This window comes from Podarcis muralis, chromosome 7 (assembly GCF_964188315.1).
Source record: "Podarcis muralis chromosome 7, rPodMur119.hap1.1, whole genome shotgun sequence".
In the NCBI taxonomy this organism is placed as follows: domain Eukaryota; kingdom Metazoa; phylum Chordata; class Lepidosauria; order Squamata; family Lacertidae; genus Podarcis; species Podarcis muralis.
In genome coordinates, this window is record NC_135661.1 from 81579396 (window position 1) to 81607094 (window position 27699).

The following is a 27699-nucleotide window of genomic DNA, read 5'->3' on the forward strand; positions in this document are numbered from 1 at the left end:
CTCTTCCCCCCATTTCCTCCCGAGAAGGAGAAGGGAGGTCAGTGCTTGTGCTCATCTGTGCCAAGTCGCACCCCCAGCACAGATCGTCCTTGGGGGTGCTCTGGCGGCAGTGGGGTGTTATGTGCATAGGAAGGCATGTGGGGGGGGGGGCTGCTGGTGTGCGAAGAAAGGAGCAGGATTGTGGAAGGGGCCCTGGGCGAGAAGGAGGCGCACAAACTCCCGGACTGCCAGGACCCATCGGCAGCGGAGTTCTGCCCTTTTAAAAACACTCCAACATGTATAAAAACGGAGAATACGGGGCAACCGGCCCCTGGGTTTTGGAAGCAACGGGACATTTGCCTCCCGCAACCCACCAATGGCAGGAGTGGGCAGAGAGAAAAAAAGCACCAAGAGGGATTTCCACTGCAAAACAAAGCCACGCCACACCTTCTCAAACAGAGCGGTTCCGGTGATGCAGGAGGGCTCAAGCCCCCACCCCCCTGCCCACCGTGCCGTCGGAGGGGCCGGGACCCGAGGCGGGTGTGGACCTGTCTGTGGCCCCGCTTTGCTGGCCTTCGGGGGACCTGCTGCCCTCCTGGTGCTCCTGGGCTGCTCTGGCCTGGGCGTCGGGCGTTGCACCGCTCCCCACCGCCGCGCCGTTTGGCCCCTCCTGTTCGGCGGCCGTCGCCGCGCTGTTCTCCTGGGCGGGGGTGTGGTTGGGGGCTCGGCTGGCGGCAGCCCCGGTGCCGTGGGAGGTCCTCTCCAGCTTCCGGTGCTTCCGGTGGGAGGCAGTGGCTGCCGGCTGCTGCGTGGCCGGATCCTGGGGGACCAGGATGTCCCGGATGAGCTCCGTGCATACGGCAGAGGCCTGGCGCGTTTCACGGCACAGCTGGGAGAGGCTCAGGAAGCCGTGGGGGAGGTCCTGCACCACCCGCAGAGTCACCGGCTGCCCCAGCGCTCGGAGCCGCCGGGCAAACATCACCGAGTCGTCCAGCATGGGGTCGAGGGCGCAAGCCTAGGGAGAGGCAGGGAAGGGAGGCAGAGTGAATGCATGGCTCTGGGCTGCTACCTGCAAATCAGGGGGTGGAGAACCTGCGACAACCCTGCCCAATTGCCGTGTGGGTGGGGTGGGGGCAGCGGGAGATGTGGGGGTCCAGAGGAGGGTGGGGCAAAGGAAAGTCAAAAGGACAGGGTGAGAGATAGGAGACTCCTGCAGAGGGTTTGCCCGGCCATCTGATGATTGGAAGGATATTCCCATCATGCCAAGGGGCGACTCTCCCCCTGAGGCATCCGGTAGGCTGTTTTCTGGAGAAGAGATGCTGAAATGCCCAACATAGCCGCTCCCTTGCGTCTCTCCCCATCCCACGCCACCCCAGAGAACTCCCTAGCACCTCAACCTCTTCCCTTAAGACAGCCTTTGCCAACTTGGTGACTTTTAGGTCTTTGGGACCCCAACTCCCATCGGCCCCTAGCCGGGACTGGAGCCAATGGGAGTCCCTGGCAAAGGCTTCCTTAACACGTGCTGCTGAAACCTGTTCCCCCACACCCTGACAACCAACTGCACAGTTTTGTGAAGCCCGAGGGAGGTCAGCCGGCTAACTTTTGTATCCTGTTGTCATGGACTGGCTGGATGCAGAAAAGTGGTGAGAGGCATCATTTGGGGAACCCCCCCCCAAGGGCACCCCCCAGGGGAAGAAGATTCAGAGCCCGGGGGTTGGTGGTGGGACGACAATGAGTGGTCATAGGGGGAAGAAAGAAAAGACTGGGAGAAGGAGCTCACAGGGTTTAGTGAGCAGGGAGAGGCCGTAGCAGAGAGCAGTCCAGAACCAGAGGCAGGAGAGGAAGGGGGCCAGGAGGCAGAGATGAGACCAGCCGCTGAAGAATCCAGGGAGTCCCCAACTCCTGCTGCGACCAGCTCCCCAATCCCTCCAGATTGCGAGGGAAGGGCCTGGGGGATGAGGAGGTTTAGAGAGCCTTTGCAACTGCCTCATTGGGACAAGACCTACTAGGGAGAATTACCGGGCTCACTAGGCCTGAACTGTTTTGTTTCTTTGAATGAAGTCTGAACTTCGCTGACACCTTGTGAGTTACTGCTGACTTGACCCTAGCACCTGGCTCTCAAACTTGTTGACCTCCCGAATCCCACGAGCCCCAAACCAGCCCAGCCACTGCCCAGGGGGCCAAGATGGGTGCCGTTACCCCGCAGCCTCACTCACCACGATGTGGATGGGCGGCAGCCCCTTCAGCATTGCGTCCGGTGCCAGCAGTGGCGACATGAAAGGGTTCTTGACGATGGGCGACAGCTCCAGGGGCATGCAGGTGGCCGGCTGGTCGGAGCGCAGAGGCTGGAAGCCGTCGGGGAAGGTCAGGGTGCCGTCGTAGCTGGGGGGCACCGCCTCGTGCTTGCCGTCGCTCATGAAGAAGCTGGCTGCCAGAGGGTCCGGGTCTGGGGCCGGGGTGGGGCTTTGGGCCGGGCTTTGGGCTGGAGAGGCATCCGAGGCACAGGAAAGGTTCTGATAGGTCTGGCTCTTGCGGGATTCTTTGCTGCTGACGAGTGACTTGGATTTGAGGCCCACCTCGGAGATGCTCTTCCTCACAGGCTCTGTGTGCCGGGTGGGGAGTGACTGGTTAGTGAGTGCCTCAAAGTGCAGTTTCGACCACAGTGAGACCCTCTCAGCACAAATCCCAGCGTTCACTGTTTCCCTAGAGCCAATATTCACACAATAACTCTTCCCTCCCTCTCTGTGCACACACAGTAGCAGCTTCTGGGTTTGGGGAGAGGTGGTTATTGGGTTGTTGTTTTTATTTTGATTATATATTTTGTGGTTCTATATTTTGATTCTGTTCTGTGAACCTCTCTGAGACCTCTGGGTATAGGGCGGTACATAAATCCAATTCTTCAACAACAACAACAACAACAACAACAACAACAGGGTGAATGAGGATAAACCTGCTCCCTTCCCCTCCGTGGTCACAGCCCACAGTTGCTTTCGTTTCCTGTTTCTTGCTGCAAAACCCGATACCGAGGAGAGAAAGCGACACCTGATCTAGGAAGCACCCCTGGGGACTGCGGTAAAATGCTCCAGTTTACAAAGGGGGCAGAATGTCCTCTTGTTGCAAGGAGCACACTGCCCTACCTGTCCATGCCACACATCTCCCCATACCTTCCCTGGCTAGGACCCCCCCCAAATGCTCCCCCCCACTGCCTCCTCCTTGCTATCACATGGTTCTTTGCAGTTTTGTAAACAAACCGCAATATCCATTCTGAAGGAAATCAGCCCTGAGTGCTCACTGGAAGGACAGATCTTGAAGCTGAGGCTTCAATACTTTGACCACCTCATGAGAAGAGAAGACTCCCTGGGAAAGACCCTGATGTTGGGAAAGATGGAGGGCACAAGGAGAAGGGGACGACAGGGGACAAGATGGTTGGACAGTGTTCTCGAAGCTATCAGCATGAGTTTGACCAAACTGCAGGAGGCAGTGGAAGACAGGAGTGCCTGGCGTGCTCTGGTCCACAGGGTCACGAAGAGTCAGACACGACTAAACAATAACAACAAACAAACAAACCACAATACCTCAAGGACCGCCTCTCCCCATATAAACTGACCCAGACTCTGCAATCATCATCTGAGGCCCTTCTTTGTGTCCATGAGAGGTCCAGAGGGTGGCAATATGAGAAAGGGCCTTTTCTGCAGTGGCTCCCCATTTGTGAAATGCTCTTCCCAGGGAGGCTCGTCTGGCGCCTTCATTGCATATCTTTAGGCGCCAGGCAAAAACATTCCTCTTCTCCCTAGTCTTTGTTTAATTAGCCAATCCATGTCCTTTTAAATGTGTTTGTGGGAGGAGAATTTGATTTATTTTGTTGTAATAATAATAATAATAATAATAATAATAATAATACGCTGCCCATCTGACTGGGTTGCCCCAGACACTCTGGTCAGCTTCCAGCAAGTTATAAAACCATTATTATAATAATAAATTATAACATTTATTATCTGCTTTGTGGTTTTAGTCTGTATTTCATGCTGTGAACTGCCCTGAGATCTTCGCATGAAAGACTGATATACAAATTAAAATCACCATCATCTACCACAGGTGTTCAACCTTTTTTAAGGAGGGCCAGATTTGATGAAGTGAAGGGCCGTGAGGGCTGACCAAAAGGCCAACCAAAGTTGTTAACCTTTCTTTAGGATTGAAGTCGTTGATGGTTTTTTAGGATTTCCCCCCAGAAAATAAATTGCCGCAACAGACTTTGAACATGCCTGACATAACACCTCCAAAAATCCAGATTAAAGCACAAAAGTGGGAGTCCCTGTGCAAAACAAGGACACAGCTTGCTTTGTGGGTAGAAGAACAGAAGAGCCAATCTGGTCCAGCCCTCTGTACTAACAGGGACTGGCCAGTTGCCCATGGGACGCCTACAAGCATAACCTGAGATCAACAGCCATTTCTCCTTGCCTGTGATTCCCAGCGATCGTCAGAGATTGCCTCTTAAAGTGGAACCAGAGACACCTTTGCATAGAACATGGAAAGCTGAATTTGGCCCAAACAGACGACCCACCAACCCAGCTCAGTTCCCCAGCTGTCACTCTGCAGAGCCTCATAAAAGTGAGGCCTGGAAACGATGCCTTATGAGGAACGGCTAAAGGGAGCTGGGCATGTTTAGCCTGGAGAAGAGGAGGTTAAGGGGTGATATGATAGCCATGTTCAAATATATAAAAGGATGTCACATAGAGGAGGGAGAAAGGTTGTTTTCTGCTGCTCCAGAGAAGCGGACACGGAGCAATGGATCCAAACTACAAGAAAGAAGATTCCACCTAAACATTAGGAAGAACTTCCTGACAGTAAGAGCTGTTCGACAGTGGAATTTGCTGCCAAGGAGTGTGGTGGAGTCTCCTTCTTTGGAGGTCTTTAAGCAGAGGCTTGACAACCATATGTCAGGAGTGCTCTGATGGTGTTTCCTGCTTGGCAGGGGGTTGGACTCGATGGCCCTTGTGGTCTCTTCCAACTCTATGATTCTATGATTCTAAGTGTCTTTCCCAGGTCTGTCAGCAAAGATCTTTTTACCCAGTGATCCCAAGCGTTGAAGCTGGGACCTTCTGCACAAAGAAGCACAGGCTCTACTACTTCCCTGTGAGGATGCAAACATAATCCCTCTTCTCCCCTTCCTGCTCCCTTCCCCAGCAGCGTGCGCCATGGGAAAGAGTCAGCCAATGACGGGAAGGAAGGCAGCCTCCTTGAGGCCCATTGGTGTGAGCAGCTGCCAATCAATGCCAGGCTGTTTTGCACAGGGATTGTGCTGCATGCGATGCTGGCCCAGTGTAACAGGCTGTAACTGTCAGTTTGCTCAGGCGAGACTTTCCCAAGCAGCAGCTGCCATAAGGAATGTGACCTAAAAACAAAGGACACAGAAAGCCCTGCAGAATTCTGAGAATCTCAGTTCTTGCCTGAAGGGACGGCAGAAAGAAAGGAAACAAGGTTCTAGCCTTCAACAGTGCAGCAGGTGAGGTGGCAGCTGGGGGGACGAAGAGGAGAGAGAAACAATGGTCCAATTTGGCTCAGGTCATCAAAACCGGAAATCTGGGGACTAATCTACACTGCTCAGTTAAAACGTTTAAAATTGTGTTATAAAAACATGACACCAGAGGGCACTATAGAGCAGCGATCTGTCGTCAATGGAGATTTGCATTGAGAGCTATATTACTTTTTTAAAAGTGTTTACAGATCAGTGTAGATCCAGCCTGAGTGAACAAACTCTTTTTCCTTTCCCTCTCAACCTAGAGATTCATGGAACCGTTAAAAGAGCGAAAGAGTCCATGACCAGAAGGAGGAGGAGTACCAGGAGGAATGGAAGAAATTTAAAGACTATTTAGCTAAATATGCTAAGATAAATAGAAATACTTGCAAGTACCAGATTGGCCTAGGATTTAAACAAGTGATGTTATAGAATAATATGTTTAAAGTAAAAATGAGAAGAAAGAAAGCTGTTAATTGATTAAGTAAATTATATGTGAAAATTGTTTTGGAAAACTGTTACAATGATATACATTGAAACTCAGCCTGGGTGAGTCGGGGAAGTCACCCAACAAAGTAAAGAAAAATGGAATTATTACATTTAAGATTTATGTTTATTTGTTTGTTTAGTTGTTTAAATACATGGAAAAAGCAATTAAAATTTTTTTGGGGGGGAAAGAGCGAAATGCAGAGAGAAAAGCTGAGATTTCTGCATGCAAGCATGCCAGAATCAATACTGCAGAATGAGAATAGAGCAGTGCAAAATCTGAGGTTCCCTGTCTCCAAAGCCTTATCTAGCTCTTTCCCACAAATGCCATGCCGAGCCAGCAGCAGCAACAACACCCCAAGCCAGCCAGCTCTGTACCCTGTTCAGACGATGCCAATCTACATGCCACCCCTGTGCTAACAGCAGGACCCTCCCCTGGGGCTGGCCAGCAAGGGCGTTGATGCAGCCCTGCCCCCTTTCTCCTCGCCTCAAGCAGCGCTGCATGCCGTTAGGGGCAGGAGGCAGCTCCTACCAGCTGCCGGGTTAGTAAGAGTCGGGCCCTGCAATCGGAAGAGCCGCGCCAGGGACAGCATCGCCAGCAGCTGGGCCAGGGGGCCCCGGCAGGAGCCCCGCAGGCCCCAGGAGAAGGGGCAGCGCCCTGCAGAGACAAGATGGGTCAGAGGACAGAGGGGAATGAAGAGCAAGAAAAGATGGCGAAGCCGAGGAGAGATGGGGGAGGGCTGCTTCTTACCTATCGGGGCGTCAGCCCCATTGATCTTGCCCGTGTTCTCCAGCAAGGAACCAAACAAGGAGGAGGCTCCCAGGCGCAAGTCTCGGAAGAGCATGGTGGTGTCTCGGCGCACCATGTTCACAGGGCTCAGTTTCTCCAGGGTGGGAGACTCACACTGTTCTGGCTCCATCCCTTGGAATGGAAAGGGGGGGGGGGGAAGAAACCCAGACAGTCAGGACGAGACGGGTTCCCTAAAACCGTACAAACACACCCCGATTTTTGCCATGCCCTTATAACCTTCCAGCTCCCTTTCCTACACCTCTCACGGTACTCCTCACCACCTCTTTCATTTTCTGGTTTTATTCGGGCTACAAGTCTTATACAAGTTTTAGTATATGTGCTGCCTACTGGCGAGGCTCGCTGAACTCCCGGAAAAGCAAAAAGTCGACCATTTCCTGTTAGGCAAAGATCAGAAGACGACCCAGATGGTCACCAGATTCAGTGTACAGATCTGTAGGTGCAGACCATCCCCCGACTCAAACTAGTTCGTGAAGAAAATCCCCAAACTTGGTTCCATGGGTGAATCTGGGTCAGCTCCCTGCGGTAGTTTATCTTAAAGTTTCAAGTGTCTTTACGCTTATAACGTTTATTAATTTTAAATTTATTGTTGTAAGGTAAAGGTAAAGGGGACCCCTGACCATTAGGTCCAGTCGTGACCGACTCTGGGGTTGCGGCGCTCATCTCGCTTTACTGGCAGAGGGAGCCGGCATACAGCTTCCGGGTCATGTGGCCAGCATGACTAAGCCACTTCTGGCGAACCAGAGCAGCACACGGAAATGCTTTTTACCTTCCCGCCGTAGTGGTACCTATTTATCTACTTGCACTTTGACATGCTTTCAAACTGCTAGGTTGGCAGGAGGAGGGACAGAGCAAGGGGAGCTCACCCCATCGCGGGGATTCGAGCCGCTGGTTTAACCCACAGCGCCACCCGCGTCCCTAATTTATTGTTGTACATTGTTTTAATTGTTTGTTTTCCTTCTGTGACTGTACCCCCAAGTGTGTTTTATAAGCTGGTCTCCGACCGTAATAAATTACCTATCTATCTTATACAAGGATTGACAGCTGCCTTACGGGGCTCCGGTGAAATAAAGAGAAAACAGTTTTGCGTTTTAAAAGCAGCAGCAGAAACGCCGCAGTACGTCTGAAGCCAGATGCCTTCAACTCTGTATTTCAAAGATGTCTGCAAATGAGACAGGAAGTCTGGCAGTGTAATCTCCGCCACGTGGGAATCCCTTGCAGACGTGCCTGGAGACAAGCAGTCAAGTCGTGCATCCACAGTAGTGGCCAGAGCAGAAATGACCGCTGGGAGGAGCGCAGTGAGAATAAGCATGCAGCCACACAACCGGACGCCTTCCTCTGCCCCAGCTGCAACAAAACATGTCTCTCTCTTATCAGTCTCAACAGCCACAGCAGGCACTGTAACTCTCCAATGGTTTGACTTCACCCCCAAAGGCGCACTCCTCCGTGGTCTCCCGAGACAGACAGATGCCAACCGACCACACAGCCAAGCTTAACCAACCCATGGACCTCCAACCGCCGCTTCCCTTTGCCCGCCAGGAGTGATACCCCTCTTGCCCCCCCGAGCACCCCCTGCCCTCACCGGCATAGGCACTGAGGCACTTGCACAGCACGCTCAGAGGCAGGAGCGGGTCGAGCAAGGTGAGGAGGCGGGAGGGCGAGGCCGAGACCTGCATGAGGGTGGCCGGGTACGCCGCCATGATCCCGTCTGGCATCTTGATCCCGAAGGCGGCCGCCCGCATGGAGACCGTGATGCACAGGTTTCCGCCAGCGCTGTCTCCCGCGAGGCACACCGTCTGGGCTGTGGAACCTGCCAAGCGGCGGGGGAGAGAAAAGAGGTCAGAACCACTCGGGGCAAGCGGGGCAGAGGGCTCTTTTTCAAAACCCAGCAGCAGAACCCTCTCTGAATGCCAGGCACCGCGGGCAGTGGCAGTGCCCGCACTTCCTTTTTCTTTAGGCACATGTAGATCAGTGGTTCCCAATTGGTGGTCTGTGGACCCCAAGGGTTCCGTGGGACATAACAGAAAACTACCATAGAGGTATCAACATTTTTCAAAAGCAGCGGGCGTCCCTGGCTTGGTTTTTGAAAAAATAGGAGTTTCACAGTACTTAGCTAATTGGGAACCACTGATCCAGACTGATGATACGTGTTTTAATCTTTTTCTCGTTGATCATGATTTTTAATTATTACTATTTTTCAAAAATGCTTTAATTAGCAGCTTTCGACTGCTCGCAACAGTAATTTGATTGCTTCCCTCTTTCTGTAAACAGCTTTGAGATTTAATTTTTACTTTTACAGGCCGGCGGTGCATAAATTTCATGAAATGATAAGTCAACGAACAAAGCAACAAGAGAAGCCTGGCTGGGTGGCTGGCGTTGGAAACTCGTCGTGTGCTGGAAGCGGGGCAAAAGCTGGTAGAAGGCTTTCATTATTATTATTTTTAGCTCTATGCAAACAAGGCATTTACACAGAGTAGACCTTACACTGAATATGACACCCCCCCCCCCGATGTTGCTTGCTGGAGCCATGCTTGCTGGGGCGCTAGTGGGAGATGTCATTCAGATCTGGAGGTCTCCAGCTCTGCATGCGAAATGTCCCTCCTACCATCTCTGGAAGGACACCTGGGAAACCGAGTTCTGCCTGAGATTTGGGCACAGGGCAAGGATGGGGGGAACCTGGGCCCCTGCCCCAGAGGCTCCTTGACTCTCTGTTCCCAGCCAGTATGGCCAATGGTCAGGGTCATTCCTGGGAAAGCTCAGTTGGCAGAGCGTGAGACAGTTAATCTCAGGGTTGTGGGTGTGAGTCCCAAGCAGGGGAAAAAAGATTTCTGCATTGCAGGGACTAGAAGACCGACGTGGTCCCTTCCAACTCTACCATTCTATGATTCTAAGATGCTAGGGTTGCCATATCTTGAAGAGCAAAAAATAGAACAGTCCAAGCCGCCTGAGCCCGAAAAACCTGGACGTTTCCTTTAAAATTTAAAAATCTGCCCGAATGGGCATGTTGGCCCCGCAAAAGAGGACATGTCCTGGTTTTCCCAGATGCATGGCAACCCTAAAGATGGGAGCTGTGGTCCATGCCTGGCATAGGGACACACTGATCTAGGCAGACAAAGGTAAGAGCCAGCACAGTGCAGCTTCCTGTGATCTTCCGAGGAGGATCTTAGCAGCTGGTTCCTCTCAGGCCACTGTGGCCAAAGCCCAGTTCTGGCCCCCACCTCCTTCCTCCCCCCCCAGCCCTCCTTTTCTCACCCAACAGGTGGCAGTTCTTGATGGCCCAGCAGTAGGCATAGAAACACTCTTCCAAGGCCCGAGGAAAGGGAGCCTCCGGCGCCAGAGAGTAGTCGATGGAGAGGATGGGGGCGCCCAGTTCCTGAGCCCAGGATTTCAGGTAGGGCTCGTGCGACTTGGAGGTCTGTGCCACAAAGCCGCCGCCGTGGAAATGCACCACCAGGTAAGGCGAGCGAGGCAGCGGCTTGGTCCTCCAGCGCAGCTCCAGGGCCAGGGGGCCTTCGGGGCGCATGAGGTTGCAGAGCTCCTCACTGTCCTAGAAAAGGGAAAAGCCAAGCGGTTGAGGGTGCAGTGCCAGGCCCTGAGAGGCAAGAGGCGCCCAGCTGGCATCCACCTGCCGCCGCCTGGCGGTGCCAGTCCCTGGGGGTGTCAAAATCTCAAAGGGCTCTCTTGACAAACAAGACTGCTGTGACGCATTCCTGGAATCTGTTGCTCCAGATTGCAAGCAGGGAATTGGATGGTTGAATGATCCTCCATTTAAATAAAAAATGGATTTTGCATTTGGGTAACCCTCAACCGTTGTGGAACATGGAATTTGCCCTCCCCCCCGCCCCAGGTTCCTGATTTGAGGCAAACCACAGTTCTCCTAGTCGTCTGCAGCAAACCCTGGTTTGCTCTTGTCCTGCAAGCCAGGATCAAACCCCGGAGGAAGGTAACAGGCATGTGAGGGGGGAAAGGGGGAGGAGGAAGGACAGAAGTCTGAGTTTCAGGGTAACCTTGGAACCGGAGCACTGAAAACGAGGCGCTTATTTTAAATGTGTACAGTGGTACCTTGGTAGTCGAACGGCTTGGCTCCTGAACAAATCGGCCCCTGAATGCCGCAAACCTGGAATTGAATGTTCCAGTTTTCAAACGTTTTTCAGAAGCCAAACGTCGGGTGCGGCTTCTGCTTGAGTGCAGGAAGCTCCTGCAGCCAATCGGAAGCCGTGCCTTGGTTTTCGAACCGTTTCAGGAGTCAAACGGACTCCTGGAATGGATTAAATTTGAGAACCAAGGTACCACTGTATATGCTGCTTTTTCTGCTTAAAAAAAGCCTCAAGCAAGTAACAATGAAAGCCATACAATTAAACGCACCACCACCAACAACAAAGACAGTGACCAAAACAACATTTGCTGGAAACCACAGGAAAGGAGAGCGCTCTTGTGTTTGGGTCTGCTTCCCAGAGGCATCTGGTCTGCCAGTATGAGAACATGGTGCTGGGCAGGATGGGCTGCTGGCCTGATCCTGCAGTCTCCTATGTTCTGAATGGCAGCAGAGTGGTTAAAAAGCTGTACGTCAGAGAGAAGGACAGACCAGCTCCCTTGTCCTTGACTCCGGGGGTTTCCTGCAGTCAGGGAAACTGACATGTGGGACGGTATCCAATTACAGAGCAGTCCCGCTCAGCCAGGGTCCCGTCCGAGAACGGTTTGGCCACATGATGAGACCATACGCCTGGAGAAGCTTTTTCAGCCTGCAGAACAAGTTCCCTTGCAGGCAATCTTCTCGGGGCACAGGCTGGCGGTGGCTGCGATCGGATGCAAAAGCGGCGTGTGTGATTGTTTGTGCCGTGGATGTGACGATACATTCCAGCCATGCAAAATGACAGACCCCCACCGCTTTCCATCCAGGCGGGCGAGAGGCATCAGTGCTGTTGAAGGACAAATTCCAGCAAGGCAAAAGCCCTCGAGGGGGCGGGGCAGGGCTGGTGAAGAGCGTGGCCTAGGGAGAGCCCCAAGGGCCAGGGACAGAGGTCTGAGGGGCCGCATCCAGAGGCTAAATAATGCCCAGGATTCCACATGCCTCGAAGCTACGAGGTCTGACCCTGCGCATCCACCCTAGCTCAAGCCAACCCGCGGCTGCTCCCAGCTGCTTACCTGTCCCTCCCGCAGCTCGTGGGAGATGAGTCTCATCTGCACAGCTCCTGGTCCGGTGTGGGCAACTGGGGGGGTGATGGTGACTGTCAGCTGAGGGTCAGCAACCAGAGGCAGGTCGAAGGAGTGCGGTGGCACCAGCAGCGCCCGGGATAACCGGACCTGGGAGGAGGCCATGCTGGCGAGGGACTGCGGAGAGGGCAGAAGCTGTGTGAGAGCCCTAGGAGTGAATATCCAAAGAGCAGTTCCCCGCAGGAATATCCAGGGCAGAGGTGGCCCGCAAGGGACCAGGTACGCAGCATGAACGGCAGGAACAGTGCTGCATCACTAATAATAATAATAATAATTATAATAATAATTTATTCATACTCCGTCCATCTGGATGGGTTTCCCCAGCCACTCTGGGTGGCTTCCAATATATAGAACATCAAACATTAACACCTTCCCTAAGTAGGGCTGCCTTCAGATGTATTGTAAAAGTCAGATTGTTTATTTCCTTGACATTTGATGGGAGGGCGTTCCACAGGGTGGCATAGCTGGCAACTTTTCCCTTTTTTTAAGGAAAATTTCCTTATTCTGAATAGGATTCCTCACAAGAAAAGGGAAAAGTTGACAGCTATGCAGGGTGGGCGCCACCACCGAGAAGGCCCTCTACCTGGTTCCCTGTAACCTTACTTCTTGCAGTGAGGGAACCTCCAGAAGGCCCTGAAAGCTGGACCTCAGTGTGCGGGCTGAACGATGGGGGTGGAGATGCTCCTTCAGGTATGCATACAATTTCAACAGCCCATTTTGTTGCTATAGGTGCCCCCCTTGCTAAACCTGTCCATCCGTCCATCTTTCACAGCTCCCACAACCTCTGCCTCGCCTCACGCTCTCTGCCATCTGAATCATGCCTCCTCCAGGCCTCCCCCTCCGACCCAGGCAGAGTCTCTCTCCCATCCCAGGTCCCTTCTTCCCCCCCAGTAGGTCCGACCTCCTGTCGTCTGAGGCAGGACTCACAGCCAGCAGCTCCATCTCAGTGAGGTTCCAGAAGCTCTTCCAAAAGTGCACGTCCAGGTTCTGAGTGATGCGCTCAAACTCTGCCCCACGGAGCTCGGGGTCAATAGCAAACTTCCCGCTGGTGAAGAGAGAGCTGGCGGCCACACCTGAATTGGGGGGGGGGGGGACATTAGAGAGAGAGAAAGAGGAAGAAGACGGAAAGGGAGGGAGATCAAAGGTGTTGGGTGACATCTCAGGGGAAAACCTCTGCTCCGAATTTCGGGAAAGGGGATGCCCACATTATGATATCCCCTTGTGCATCTAGGGCAGGAGAGAGAGAAATAAAAATATGTGGTACCACGAAGCTCATTGCTAGTAGCAAAGAGGTCAAGCGTTGACACACTTTCCAGAGACACTGGACTTCCTGCGCATAGCGGGGATGTGCCTGTGGCGCTTATGCGCTGCAAAAATGCGCTTGTTCCACTGCTTCTACAGCGATTGGGATCCTTCCTGACTTGAGACCACCTTTTCTGCGGAGACGGTTGGCCTATACTTCAAAATACAGTGGTACCTCTGGTTGCGAACGGGACCCGTTCCGGAGGTCCGGCCGTATCCCGAAGTTTTCACAACCGGAGAGACTGCTTCTGCGCATGCGTGCGTGGCAAAACACTTCCGAATTGCTGCTTTCGCAACTCGAAGTTACCCCATGGGTAACGTAACCCGAGGTTCCACTGTAACTACCCTATTTTTCCGTCTATAAGATACCCCCATGTAAAGATACCCCCATGTATAAGACGCCACCTATTTTAGGGGACTCAGATTTAAGAAATGGGGGGAGATGTAAAGGTAAAGGTAAAGGTACCCCTGCCCGTACGGGCCAGTCTTGACAGACTCTAGGGTTGTGCGCCCATCTCACTCTATAGGCCGGGGGCCAGCGCTGTCTGGAGACACTTCCGGGTCACGTGGCCAGCGTGACATTGCTGCTCTGGCGAGCCAGAACCGCACACGGAAACGCCGTTTACCTTCCCGCCAGTAAGCGGTCCCTATTTATCTACTTGCACCCGAGGGTGCTTTCGAACTGCTAGGTTGGCAGGCGCTGGGACCGAACGACGGGAGCGCACCCCGCCGCGGGGATTCGAACCGCCGACCTTTCGATCGACAAGCCCTAGGCGCTGAGGCTTTTACCCACAGCGCCACCCGCGTCCCCACAATGTATCCGTTTCTAAAACGCCCCCTAATTTTAAAACGGGGGAGATGTATCCGTGTCTAAAACGCCCCCTAATTTTTTACATTATTTTAAAGGGGGAAAAACCTAGCCTTATACACGGGAAAATATGGTATTTATTTGTTTATAGCCCACTCTTGTCTTCAAGGTGTTCAAGGCAGTATACATGGATTTTCCCCCACCCCAGCCTCATTTAACCCCAACAACAACCTTGTGAGGTAGGTTAGGCTGAGAGGCAGTGACTGGCCCAATGTCACCCAGTGAACTTCATTCATGGTCTAGGCGGGATTGGAACCCCGGTCTCTCCCAGGCCCTAGTCCAACATGACCCCAAACGGTCAAAATAATACAAAAAACGTGAGAGGAACAGCACTTTGACCCACTGGCCAGTCATGCGTCCTGGGAAAAGAAGGCAGGTATGCATTACAGGGAGGGGGAAACAAACGTTTTGGTGTTCAGGGGGACACGATGGGGAGAGGAAGACAGTTCCCATGTTGTGGATGTGCCAAGATACGGCTGCCATTCCCCCGCCTCCCACCACTCACCAATGCCAGACACATGGCGCTTGTAATTTTCCCCAAAGGAGACGAGGCTGATGGCGATGGTCTGCAGGAAAGGCCGGATCGAGGGAGCGAACTGGGAAGGGAAAGGTCAACATTAAGGCTGTGGCAGAAACTCTTAATGAATTAAATAATCACATTTGTTTGTTGCCTTTTTCTTCCCCAGGGCAACCCAAAATGGAGCAGGGGGGGGGGGGATATCCTAAAAACACCCCACCCACTTCTAAAAGGCTATAGATAGTTTAATAAGCAAAAGGCTTATTATATGGTTGTAGAGGAATGTTTTTGAATGCTATATGATGATGCTTCCAGGCGAGCCTCCTTGGGGAGAGCATTCCACAAACGGGGAGCCACCACAGAAAAGGCCCTGTTCTCAAGTTGCCACCCTCTGGACCTCCAAGAAGGGCCTCAGATGATCACAGGATCCTGGTAGGTTCACATGGAGAGAGGCGGTCCTTGAGGCACGGTGGTCCTGAGCTCTTCAAGGCTTTATAGGTTATAAACAGCACTTTGAATTGGGCCCAGAAACTAATTGGCAGCCAATGCAGTCGGGCCAGGATTGGTGCAATATGCATAAACTGTCTTGCCCCAGCAAGCAGCCTGCCTGAATTCTGCACCGGCTGAAGCTTCTGAACCGTTTTCAGAGGCAGCCCCACATACGACGCATTGAACTAGAGGTTACACAGCATAGACGGCAGAAGTTAGGCTACCCCCGTCCAGACTGGGGCAGAGCTGGGCCACCAGCCAAAGCTGATGGAAGGCACTCTGCACCACCAAAGGCCACCTGAGCCTCAAGCAACATCAATGGAGAGGGAGGGTAACCCCATCAGGAGCAGGCAACCTCCCAGCCATCCAGTCTAGCGAACCACCCACTAACAGCCTTGTCTGGACTGAGCTTTGGTTTGTTGACCCTAATCCAGTCCATTACCGAATCCAGTCCGGCACATCTACAGCCACACCATGCTTCCCAAACACGGCTGCTGGTTCCAAACCCGAGAAAGGCAAGTTGAGAAATCTATAGCCAGAGGACCAAACCGTGAGAGGCAGGGAACAGGATGCTGCGTTTGGGGAACTGGTTGCTCGCAGGCAGAGGCCTGGCCGGGTCTGGTTTTCATAGCCTCAGCCAAACATGTGGGAAAAGGATGATGCAGAAGAAGCAGCAGCACTGCTGGATCCCCCTTGCCAAGTCCTGCCAGGGATCCTGGCTGCATGGACCCTCTGGGTGAAGTCAGAGAGTCAGGGGAGCTCCGCAATGGAGATCCAAACTCAGCCGGGAAACTTCGTCTCCTGTGAGACTGGCAAGTGTGTCGGGGTGGAGGAGGGAGAGAGCTAGAGGGACTTGCATGACCCATGGCTCAGGGCCATGCAGCCAAGGCCTTCGCCTGCGTGGAAAAGAAGAGAGAAGGAAAGGGGAAGGCCAGAGCCGGCTTTCCGTGACGGGGAGGCCCTGACTCCGCTGTGTGGCAGGCAGCTCTTGCCACAGAGGCTCCTTCGGGACAAACACGGAGGGCTCTGTGTTGGGCAAATCAGATTAAGGGAGCTGATGGGGACCGGCGTGAGCTCTGCAGAGAACAAGGTGAACTTCTTGGGAGCAGTGCAGAGGTCTTGTGAGGAAAGGGTACCAGCTTCTCCTGGGATGAAGCGGGCTCTCCTGGCAGTTATTACTACTGCGGTATGAGACGGCCGCTACGTAGAAATCAATAACAAAAAACACAGAGCAAACACTGGGGGGGGGGGGGACGATGACAGGTCCCTGCCCACAGGAGAATACAGCTGAATGCAGCCAGTGGTGGAAGAACAACAGAGAGAGAAGTCAGGCCAGGCCAACAAGGGATGAATGCAAGCAAACACAGCTGTGGCAAATTCAGCCAAGCTATAGATGGGGTTGGAGAGGGCAGTCAGCAACTTCACAGGGTTTGGGCTGAGGGGAAGGAGAAGGAGGGCTGCAGCTCCGTTGCCTTATATGCGGAAGGTCCCAGGATAAGTGTCTGACATCTCTAGGTGGGGCTGAGACCGTCCCCCCGTCCTCGTCTGAAACCCTGGAGAGCTGCTGCCAGTCAGTGAGGCGATACTAGCTCCGAGGGCCTTCTGGTGGTTCCCTCACTGTGAGAAACGAAGTTACAGGGAACCAGGCAGAGGGCCTTCTCGGTAGTGGCACCCGCCCTGTGGAATGTCCTCCCTTCAGGTGTCAAAGAGATAAACAACTTTGAGAAGACATCTGAAGGCAGCACTGTGTGGGAAAGTTTTTAATGCCTGTGTTTTTTGTATTATTTGGGAAGCCACCCAGAGTGGCCGAGACAACCCATTCAGATGGGCGGAGTATAAGTAATTAATTGTAATTATAATTTTTATTATTGATGGAGCAATTGTCTGACTCAGTCCAAAGCAGCTCATGCCCCCTGGGCACTGTGCAGATAGATGTCTCACTAAGGGGCTGCGAGGACATCAAGGGGGAAAGACCGAGCTCCTTTTAGAGCAGGAGACTACAGAAATGATGACAGGTAGGAACAGCCTAGCACCTCCATGCAGGCTGAGCATCTCCCCTCCGCCTCACCTGGAAGCCCATGCAGCGCCCGTAGAAGCAGCCCTTGTGCATGGTGATGTACTCCTGCAGGAACTGCTCTGAGAGCCCTCGGTCCTCGTGGTTGAAGAGGTGGCCGGGCCGGTTCTGGGTGAGAAGGCGCTGGGCCAGGTAGACGAGGGCTCGCAGCTGCGTCAAGGCGGTGCAGTAGGCCTCCAGCTCGGCGCAGTTGTGGCTGGTGCGGAAGAAGATGCTGCGCCGGTTGGTAGCCACGTAGCGGCTCTTGTGGACGATGTGGGCCAGGCAGCAGCGCACCGTCTGCGCCAGGCTCCGGTAGCCGTTGGCCGGCGTGTGCTCGTCCAGGTCGAAGATGTGGTAGATGGTGGCAAAGTGGCTCAGCACCGGCTCCAGGCACCGGGCGTGCTCCCGGATGGTGGTGAAGGCCGCCACAAAGCGCCGGCCCGTCTCGCTGGTGCTCTCCTGGAAGAAGTTGACGTTGTCTTCCGCCAGCGCATGCAGGGTCTGGAACAGGGGCCGAGGATCCATGGTGTCGGCGACGGGGGGGCCTGGAAGAGGAAGGGAGAGCTGTGAGGGGGTCCCCTCTGGAGAGAGGCGGGTATGAAGGGAGCCGGGTGGAGAAGTTATGCTGCTGCGACTGAGCGCAAGGAGCTTCTCGCCAAGAGAAGAGCGCGCCTTCGCCGGACGTCCTGCCCCTTACTTACACTCCCCCGTCACTGCCTCAGCTACGTACTCCACATTCCCTGATTCCTCGGCTTCCATGTCTCCTCCGCGCAGGCCGGAAGCCCTGTGAGCAGAGCGGGCATCGCTTACTAAGACAATATCAAGGTACGGAAGAGCCAGTTTCCAGAGGGCTCCACCCCACTCTCTCTCAACAGTTCTGGCACCCAGGAATAACACCCGACAGGGGCTCTCCTGATGAAGCTGTGCAGGTGAGAATCAAGCCCACTCCACGTAAACGTGTAAAAAATACAGGCAGGATTGGAATGAAAAGCAGCAGTTGAGTATTTGTTGGGAGCACAGTGTGGAATATTTATAATACACAGCAAATTTAGAAATTATGGGGGAACTACGATGGGGTGAAACTGTATGTGAAATGTATGTCTACTTGGAAGCATGTATCAATTTGTAAACTTTTGAAATTCGGAAATAAAACTTTAAAAAACCCCAAAAAGAGAATCAAGCCTACACCTAATGGATGGAGCAGGCAGATGTTGCCCACATCTCAGTGGGGTCCCCGAGTTCCCTCTTTTATCCCTCCTCCCGCAACTGGTTGCAGCTCACTTCTAAGAGCAGGTAGGGGTTAAGGTGAGCGCACAACTTAAGCTGTTGACCCTGGTGAGGTACAGGCAAAAACCTGCTCCCTTTCAGGTGGAGCGATGGGACATGCCTCTGACTAATGGTGGTTTGAGCCTGCCCAGAGATGGCTGTGTATTGCAGGGAGTTGGACCAGGTGATCGGGGTTGGAGGGTCCCTTCCCAAACTCTAATTCTGTGACTGGCAAGCCCCCGACCCTCGGCTAGAGGTGCCCAAAGCACTCCCCACAAGCACAGCCCACCCACATTTAATAACTAATCACCATCCTATCAACAGGCCTTCCAAATAGTTAGGAGCAGCCTCCAGCACTTCAAAGAGGTCCAAAGCTCTTTGCATCCTCAAAAATCCTGACAACAGCCCTGCCAGGGAGGCCAGCGGCGGCAGCAGAGGTCTCGGATCGCTGAGGAGGCAAGAGCCTGGTCTCAAGACTAGCAGGGGACGGGAGGCAGCTGACACCCCAGCCGGTTCTTGGAGACGCTCAGCACAGGAAGAGAGGGTACTCACCCACCGCTGCCCAACAAGGACCAGGGCTTCCTGATGCCGCCTGGAGTTGCCTTTCGGCCACTGGCTGCCTGCCCAGCCAGCCGGCTTAAAAGAGGGCTGGGGAAGTCAACAGGCTGGCCCCGCCTTGGAGGAGGGGACGAGGGAGGGAGAGTTTGGGATTGACTGGGAAGGGGAAGGAGGGCCAAGCTGCCGTCTCAGCCCATCTCTCTGTTTCCCCCTCGGCAGCGTTCTGGAATGCTGAGGCGCTGCATCAAAATTCCAACATTCCAGTTCCGCTGCCAGTTCCCTCTCCGCAAACCCATGGCTGGAATAAACTAGGCACAGAGTGGTTGGTGTGCATGAATTGTTTTCTTCACCGGATATATTTGGTGCCCGCAGCAAAGCTGCGGGGAGGGTGGAAGGCGCTAGCTTTGGGTTATTATTATTAGGTACTGTTTTCTGAGAGTGCAAAGGACCCCAGTGGGGAAGGTGATTTGCGAGGGAAGCTGGGCTAGGAAAACTGGGGAGAGAGCAACAGGTGGGAGTGGGGAGACAAGAGGAAAATGAGGCAGAAATTTAGGGGTTGTGGGGAATGGAGGTCTCAGTCCTCGGATGCTTGTCCCTAAAGCTGGAATTACCTGTGTATATTTTGGAGGTTTAAAATACAGCTGCTCCCACACCCCACCCCACTTTTCAAGTCACACTTGCATGTTGTTGTACACACTGGAGAGCAGAGGGAGATATTTTCACCCAAAGTGCATTGCCTGTTGGGTTTTCCTGTGGTTGCAAGAAGCCCTCCAACTGTGGGCGTAGGCGGGGGGGGGGGCGCAGTTGCCCTCCTAAAAGGGTAAAGGTAAAGGACCCCTGGCAATTAAGTCCAGTTGCAGACAACTCTGGGGCTGTGCCGCTCATCTCGCTTTACAGGCCGAGGGAGCCGGCGTTTGTCCGCAGGCAGTTTTTCCGGGTCATGTGGCCAGCATGACTAAGCCGCTTCTGGCACAATGGAACACTGAAACCAGAGCAGCGCACGGAAACGCCGTTTACCTTCCTGCCGGAGCGGTACCTATTTATCTCCTTGCACTTTTTGGCGTGCTTTCAAACTGCTAGGTTGACAGGAGCTGGGACCGAGCAATGAGAGCTCACCCACTTGAGGGGATTCGAACCACCAAAATTCTGATCAGCAAGCCCAAGAGGCTCAGTGGTTTAGACCACAGCGCCACCCGCTTCCCAGCTGCCCCCCTAAATCAAGTAAATAAATAAAAATACTTAACTAACTGACCAATTGCATTGCAGATAGCTCTCTTCTGCTCCCCTCTAACAAATGTCCTGCTCCCCCTAACATAATTCCTAGCTATGCCCATGCCTCCAACTCCTATTCCTGAAGCTGTCATCTGAGCATGTGCAGTGGGCTGGCTCAAATGTACACACCTCAGCTTAATTGCAAAGGGAACATGGCATATACGGTATTTCTGAACTGGATGGAAGCTGGTTCGAGGGGAAACACAACAAACAGCGTCATTTCCCAAGAAACTACAGGATAGATATGGATTGGGGCTAATGCCATGCACAATGTGTACACAGCCGCTGCCTGTTTCTTCCTCTGCAATCAACGAGGACTAAAAACCTAGTGCTTTCCCCCCCTAAAAGGATGCGGAGAGTCTAGCAGTTCTTATTATTATACTCTACACCACATGATATATTTCTGCACTGGAGGGCAGGACCCGAACCAATGGATTCAAGTTGCAAGAAAGGAGATTCCAGCTAAACATCAGGCAGAACTTTCTGAGAGTAAGAGCTGTTCGACAGTTGGGACTCTCCTTCCTTGGAGGCTTTTAAGCAGAGGTTGGACGGCCATCTGTCATGGAGTTGAGATTCCTGCATTGCAGGGGGTTGGACTAGATGACCCCCAGGGTCCCTTCCAACCCTGTGAAATACAGTGGTACCTCAGGTTACATACGCTTCAGGTTACAGACTCTGCTAACCCAGAAATAGTGCTTCAGGTTAAGAACTTTGCTTCAGGATGAGAACAGAAATCGTGCTCCGGCGGTGGAGGAGCAGCAGCAGGAAGCCCCATTAGCTAAAGTGGTGCTTCAGGTTAAGAACAGTTTCAGGTTAAGTACGGATCTCCGGAACGAATTAAGTACTTAACCTGAGGTACCACTGTAGTGTGGCAACAAAGATCCCCAAACTCTGGTCCTCAGCAACCACAGACCTATTATATTCGTTTGCATTTAATACTGTAGGAACTGAGTTGGTTGATTCCGTAACAGAAGAATGAAGCTATTTGCACCAGAAGAACATAACAGGCCCCTGCTCTTCCTCACACAGGGCAGGGAGCCAGGGCTGTTTATGGGGCTCCCGTGACCATGTTTTCAAGAGCGGTGCCAATTAGACCAACTCTTTCCAGGAGGGCCACATGCTCCCCATGCGCAGACAGGTCCCATGGGGCTCCTTGAAGCTCATCTGAGCTTGGGCTGCTGTAGAGCAACAGCCTTTGTGCAGAGCACTACGGGCAAGAAAGGGGCATTGCACTCGTTGAGCCAGATCAGAAAAAACTAATAGGGATCATAGACTCGCCAGCAAATGGTCCTGCGACTTCTATTTAAATCAGAGAACATGGGGCACAATTTGAAATGGTTAGACTTCAGCCCCATTCTTAAAGTGGGTCGTGCCAACTTTTCATGCAGGGGCTGGAATGTCTTTATTTATTCGAACACCAAATGAAATATTGCCCCTCGCTACAGCGTACCTGTCGTTTCGGCCCTCGGTCGGAAAGAACAGCTAAGAGGAGGCTTCTTTCCCTTCCGATTAACAGGAATTTGTTCTGACCTTTGTTATGCCTGCCCCACAAACACACTTTCCCAATTCCTTCCTCACGCCTTGCTCCCTCCTCCACTCTGATTCCACAAAAAACAATCCCAGATTCAGCATAAGCACACGCCACGCTTCAAAAAGACATGTGCTCGTAAGGTGTCCATAGTGCAGCCAAATGCACCTCTGCAAAGGTTTTTACGCACTTTTCTCTCTCACACACAAACTGAGCCTATCCTGCCCCCACTCTTTTGACACTCTGTCAGAGGGACAGGCCTACCAGCAATCTGAATGCCAACTGAATTATCTCACCTTGCCCATTCCACAACGCCTTTTTAATTTATTTATTCTTCTCTTGGGGCTAGGCTGCCGAGTTATTCACGTCAGCATCGGTCATCGCTTCCAAGATCGCCTTTTTAAACACTAAAGGTGGTGAAACCTCCCAGGTGTGGAATTGTAACGTCACGGGCACTAGCCAAACACCACTGTGCACAGTCGGCTTCTGCTGCAAAGTGGCAGAACCAGTTTTCATCATCCTGGATCTTGGAAAGAAATAAGTATCTTTCTAAGGTGCAGTTAAGGGGCACCTTAACCACTGAAGTTAACTGATTTATTTGGAGTATTTATACCTCTCTTAGCAGCCAAAACTTTGAGGCAGCTTGCAACAAAATGGACAATAACCCCATAGTTACAAAAGTGAGCTAAGAGGCATATTATATATAACAGTTCCTCCTTCATTCTCCTATGTTCCAACCACCATTCTGCAGTTGGTTCTCCCAGCCTGGATCTCGCTTTCAAAGCCACCAGATGTTATTGATGTCGTCATTCTTATTTCTAATTACTGAATTTATATTCCACCCTTCCTCCCGAAGAAGCCCAGGGTGGCAAACAAATAAACATCTTTTTTTAAAAAAGCATTTTAAGGCAGCTAAAACATTCTAAAATCAGTTTAAAGCATTATTTTATCCAGTGATCTCAGGACTGCCAGGAACAGCACCCCTTCATCCACCAAATGCCAAACAGGAATGTTCTCAAATGCATCCTGAAAGTTAATCATGATCGAGACAGACGTACCTCACTAGGAAGGTCATTCCATGAACGAGGAACCACCACAAAAAAGGCCCCGTCACAGGTGAGCCGCCAATGGTGCCACTACCAACAAGGCCATACCTGCCAATCATACGGTCCGAGACGGTTGATACTGCGGAAGGGGCTCATTTAAGTACTTGGGTCTCAAGGAATTTAGCAACCCACAAGCCAGGGCCTCCTCACTGCCCTGTCACCGCTGTATTCCCAGCCCCTGGTGGCTGATGCAGGAGATCTAGGAGCAGCAAAGGTGTTACAAGTTTCCCGTACCCACAACTTTCAGGTTTATAGTGGGCCTCACCCTAAGAGACACACAGCATCCTTTTAAACAACAAAGGGCCAAATCCTTTTTATCATTAACTTGAGTTTTCTTCCTAGGAGAGAACGGAAACCGCCCCTTCTGTTTTATTGCACCAGCTGCTCAAGAATCGAGTGGCCCTCCAGATGTGGTCGTAGTCCAGCTCCCGTCAGTCCCCAGTCGGGATGGTGGGAGTTGCAGTCCCACAACATCTGGAGGGCCACAGACTCCCCATCCATGTTCTACAGCGGCATGGAGTTCCAAAGATGGGGTGTTTGAAAAGACGAGATGCGGAAGGCAAAACTTAGTTATGAGCAAGAGCTGAAAGATCTGCGCTGCCGGGAGATGCCCAGGCTTTCACCATTCCCTCCCAGGACGTGGAGTTTGAGACTTGCCCAGCTGAGTCACCGCTTTGGCATCTGTTGGGGAAGAAATGTTTCTGGGTAAACTAGGAAACACATGGGGGCAGGATGAGAGCAAGGGGCACCGGCAGCAAAGGGGGCCCATGTCAAATGCCAAAAACATGGAAAACAGGGGACTGGGAGAGAGGGCAGGGAACAGCCTCGCAGCTGGAACTGGACAGGGATTGGGGAGGGAGGAAGTCAACTGTCTCCCTTCTCTTTCCTCCTCTCGGCAGGGTGTGAAACCTTTGCCCTTTAACCTCTGCTGTGCAGGGGGGAGAGAAGGGGGGCTAGCTTAAGGAATGACGACCTGCGGTGAAAGCTGAGCCTCTGTATCACACCATGTCCACGTGGCTCTCGGATTGGCGGACGACAGACCCGCACCCGTTCCTGGCCTTCCCCTCCCCTCACCCCAGGTGCTCCACTGCCGCAGTTTCTAGCAAAAACACAAACCAGCGAGAAACAGCATCTCACGCGGCTCTGCCAGGGCTAATGCCCGCATCAGTTAAGATCATCAGGTGACCTCTGGGGCACAGGCACAAGCTGTGCCAGGCGCGCTCAACACAAATCTCCCTTTGTGGCCGCCAGCTGAGCTGCCGGCCTCCTCCCTGCCCCTTGGCGTGACCGTGAGGGCAGAGAAAAGGCTGGTCGGAGATTCTGCCAGGAGCAAAAGGGTGCCCGGTTCTGCAACGCTCGTAGATTGGGAATGTGGCGCCTCAGGCAACGCCTTCGCAGGCCTCAACAAGTTCTGCAAACCAATCGCGCTGCCATTACCGAGGAAGAAGAACTGTAATAACAGTGGTACCAACTCAGCATGACATGTTAGAAGCTAATTCACTGACTAGGCAAAAAGTGACAAAACGAGTTCTGTGAAACTGCTGTAGGTTGCTCAGGGGCTGGAGGGTAGGGTGCCAGGGAAATATGCAAAAACATTACTAAACCTTGAAACGAATCCTTGCCATTAAGGACAGGCATTGGTTTGAGAAACCAATTTTGCAGATATATCTTTCTTTAGAGGGAGTGATTATTATCTGGGCAGCGCAGGACCTCCATACACACTGCCCAGGCTTGTGCCCCGGAGAGGTCACTTTGGGTCTGTTTAACGCAACAGAAACAACACGGCCTGACTTCACCCCCAGAGGCGCACTCCATTGTCTCTTGAGACAGACAGATGCCAACAATGTTTGTGGGGCAGGGGGTCTCCAGGGCAGTAAGAAATCACCAGAACTCCTGGCTGAGAAGAATGTAATATCGTGAACTTTGAAGCGATCTGAACATATACCCAGTCACTCGGTGTACAACTTTAAAAATAAAAGAAACCTTGTTAGAATTGCTGTTTTATTAGTGCTCACAGGGATGTGGCAAGGTGGTTCATTAAAAAGTAATTGGAAGACACAGCCAAGAGAGGAAACTAGATGGAATCTCAAGGTACGGTAACAGAAGAGAACGTGGCACAGTTCAGTCATTCTTGGGCCTTTACTGACAGAAGGAACCAATCTTGACAACTTCTACAAGAAGCTGTCATCCAAAATTCATCCCAGCAGGGGAACAGTGCAAAAACATTTTGTATTTAAGAGCAGAGATGTGTGACATTTGCAGTGCAATTCTACGCATGTCTACCCAGAAGTAAGTCCTATTGGTTATACAGGACTTATTCCCAGATCTAGGATGGCCGACTAAGAGTTCAGAAATTACTTTGGGTAGGACTCTGAAACTAGTGCTTATCATCCAGACAGCCGCACACAGATGGTCAGCAGCTTAAATCTATATCAGAACCTGAAAGCTTACATAATTCTTCCTAAAGCCCCAATATCAAATTTTTAATTCACCTCCATCTCATAGAATTTTCAGATACACGCAGCTGGTATCTGAGAATCTCACTGAGAATTTCCACAGGCAAACATAGGATACACAGAAACAACATTCTTACCCAGAAGCCCAGGTGCCACCCAATTATGGGGCACAGAGCAGAACACACACACACACACACACACACACACACACTTGGAAGGTATGCTAAGAAATTCCCTCCCCACATCTTGGCAGCAGGGCTGCAAAGATTTCACTACTGATCAATGACATATATGAACTCCTAGAAGCAGAAGATCTAGTACACACACTCTGCTTAATATGATAAATAGAAAAGCCATAATTTAGTAAACATTTTAATTAAACTAAATCTGACATTCTCTTACACTGTATTCAAAAGGACCCAACAACCACTGAGCTCTAGAGCCCACTCCCATCTTCTCAAGGACCATCACAGTCGATCACACAGTTGATTTCTAGCAGATGTCACTGAGGGACAATGTGATATAGTAGCTAGAATTGGGGGGACCTGAGTTCAAATCCCGACTCAGCCACTAAGGTCACTGGATGACCTTGGTCAGCCACTATCTCCCAGCCTAATCCCTCTCACAAGGATGTTGTGATGATAAAATAGTAAGAGAACCATGTACATTGCCTTCAGGTCCTTAAGAGATAACATAATAAATACAAATCCTGTCAAGATACCATGGATCATACTTTCAGCAACATAAGCCCCATAAAGGACTTGATTGCAACAACTTCCTGACGGTGTAGCTACATTAGCTTGCCCCAGCAAACCCCCCCCCCCCCTTCTTATGGCACCTTAAAAACTAACATTTTAAAATTTACTTAACAATATTTATTTACCGATTATAAAAAGAACTTCTAAGCAGTTTACAAGTCATTTATTATAGCATAAGATCCCACGGTCTACAATTGACTTCATCACTTGCATGATAAGTAATCCTGCATATACCCATAACTCAGAACAACGTTTTATTCATGTCGACGAAGTTGGGACTAAAGTCCACAAAAGCTTAAAGCAAATTGAACGTGTTAATCTTTATAGTGCCGCAAGAACCTGCTGGGCATTTATTAAAAAATAGTTTGGGACCACCCCTTTGCTATTTTCAGTTGGGCCTCAAGCTCTGCACAGGTGAATCTCCACAGATCCTTCAGAAGACTTGAGGCACCCCTGAGGACCATCCCTGGGGAAAAGGATCCACCAGCTGGGGTTTTCACAGGATCTACTATCCTAGCCGTGTGTGAGAGAGTATTAGTCGATTACCCTTGGATTCCTTCACATACACACCCCAACATTACCAAGCTGACTGCTTGATCTCCTACCGCTGCTCCTTATTTATGCTATTATTGTGTTTTTTACTGCAAAGGGGTTTGTCGTAACAGGTCAAAGCGTTAATTTCTGCATGCATTCCTGCTCCAAACTACGTACCTCCACCTGCGATTCTTGCGTGAGATTTTCCTCTGACAATCCACCCCTTGCAACCCCTATATATCTGTGTGTAGATTTGCCTCCAGGGGGGGATAGCACCCCATGCCCCTGACCTGCAGAGGTTAAGGGCGCCAGACTGACTGCGAGACCTGGGTTCAAATCCTCCCACGCCCTCATTAAGTGACTTTGGGCTGCAGCCACCCTCTCTCAGCCTTCAACAATCACACAACACGGCCCATGGAACTGTCACAAACGCCACCATAAAGTGAGCTGGCCTTTAAGGGGCAACGTTATTTGAAAACCGCCCCCCCCCAACAATAACTGTCTACCGCCTAATGTTCCCACCGCCTCCCCCCCCCACTTCCCTAATGGAAGCGCCCTCCCACAGAACGAGGAAGAGCGGACTCAGACCCCACCATTACAACTTTGGGGGGGAGGGAGCAGACCGCGGCGAGACGTGCCAACGCCTCAAAAGGCAAGCCCGCCTCCCCTTGATTGGCCCTTTACTTACCCAACGGGGTTCCGTCTCCTGCCCCCGCCGGCCCCCTGTGAGCCCCCTTCCAGACCGGCTTCCGCCTCGGAACGAACGTTCGGTAGCGCCACATGACGGGCGCTCGCCAATGAGTCGTGGGCGGGGACGGAGGGGCGGGCGGTGGCGACGTCACCCGAGCCGGTTCCCACGGCAACGGCGTCCCGGCTCCTGCTTCCGCATTCCCCCAGCCAGCCCGGCCTTAAAGGGGCCGGGCGCGCAGAAGTGCAGACGCCAGGGGATCGATACGGATTAAGCTTGGGACGCTTTCTAATGTCCCG

General features: G+C 52.2%; 1 protein-coding gene across 4 annotated transcripts; it reads right to left on the reverse strand.

Moving 5' to 3' along the window:
• Positions 1–149: 149 nt before the first annotated feature.
• Positions 150–27530, reverse strand: LIPE (lipase E, hormone sensitive type). Of its 4 annotated transcripts, XM_028742257.2 has the most exons (11): positions 19053–19141; positions 17936–18018; positions 17247–17779; positions 14678–14768; positions 12930–13075; positions 11934–12119; positions 10041–10335; positions 8371–8598; positions 6732–6902; positions 2196–2581; positions 150–994 (listed from the first exon to the last, which is right to left on the reverse strand). In XM_028742257.2, the coding sequence occupies exons 2-11, from the start codon at positions 17991–17993 to the stop codon at positions 464–466; spliced, it is 2625 nt and encodes an 874-aa protein (XP_028598090.2). In that variant the 5' UTR covers positions 17994–18018; positions 19053–19141; the 3' UTR covers positions 150–463. The 4 variants fall into 4 exon arrangements, with proteins under 4 accessions (XP_028598090.2, XP_028598089.2, XP_028598088.2 ...); XM_028742256.2 differs by lacking the exons at positions 17936–18018; positions 19053–19141 and adding an exon at positions 27401–27530; XM_028742255.2 differs by lacking the exons at positions 17936–18018; positions 19053–19141 and adding an exon at positions 26890–26974.
• Between the last annotated feature and the right edge of the window lie 169 nt (positions 27531–27699).

Excerpts from the sequence above, each read along its gene's own strand:
- LIPE (XM_028742256.2), bottom strand. The coding sequence starts at position 27,494 with ATGTGGCGCTACCGAACGTTCGTTCCGAGGCGGAAGCCGGTCTGGAAG. Across the intron at positions 14,769-17,246 it reads GGCGCTGCATGGGCTTCCAG|TTCGCTCCCTCGATCCGGCC; the intron begins GTGAGGCGGAGG and ends TTCCCTTCCCAG. Across the intron at positions 8,599-10,040 it reads CAAGAACTGCCACCTGTTGG|GTTCCACAGCCCAGACGGTG; the intron begins GTGAGAAAAGGA and ends GCCGCTTGGCAG.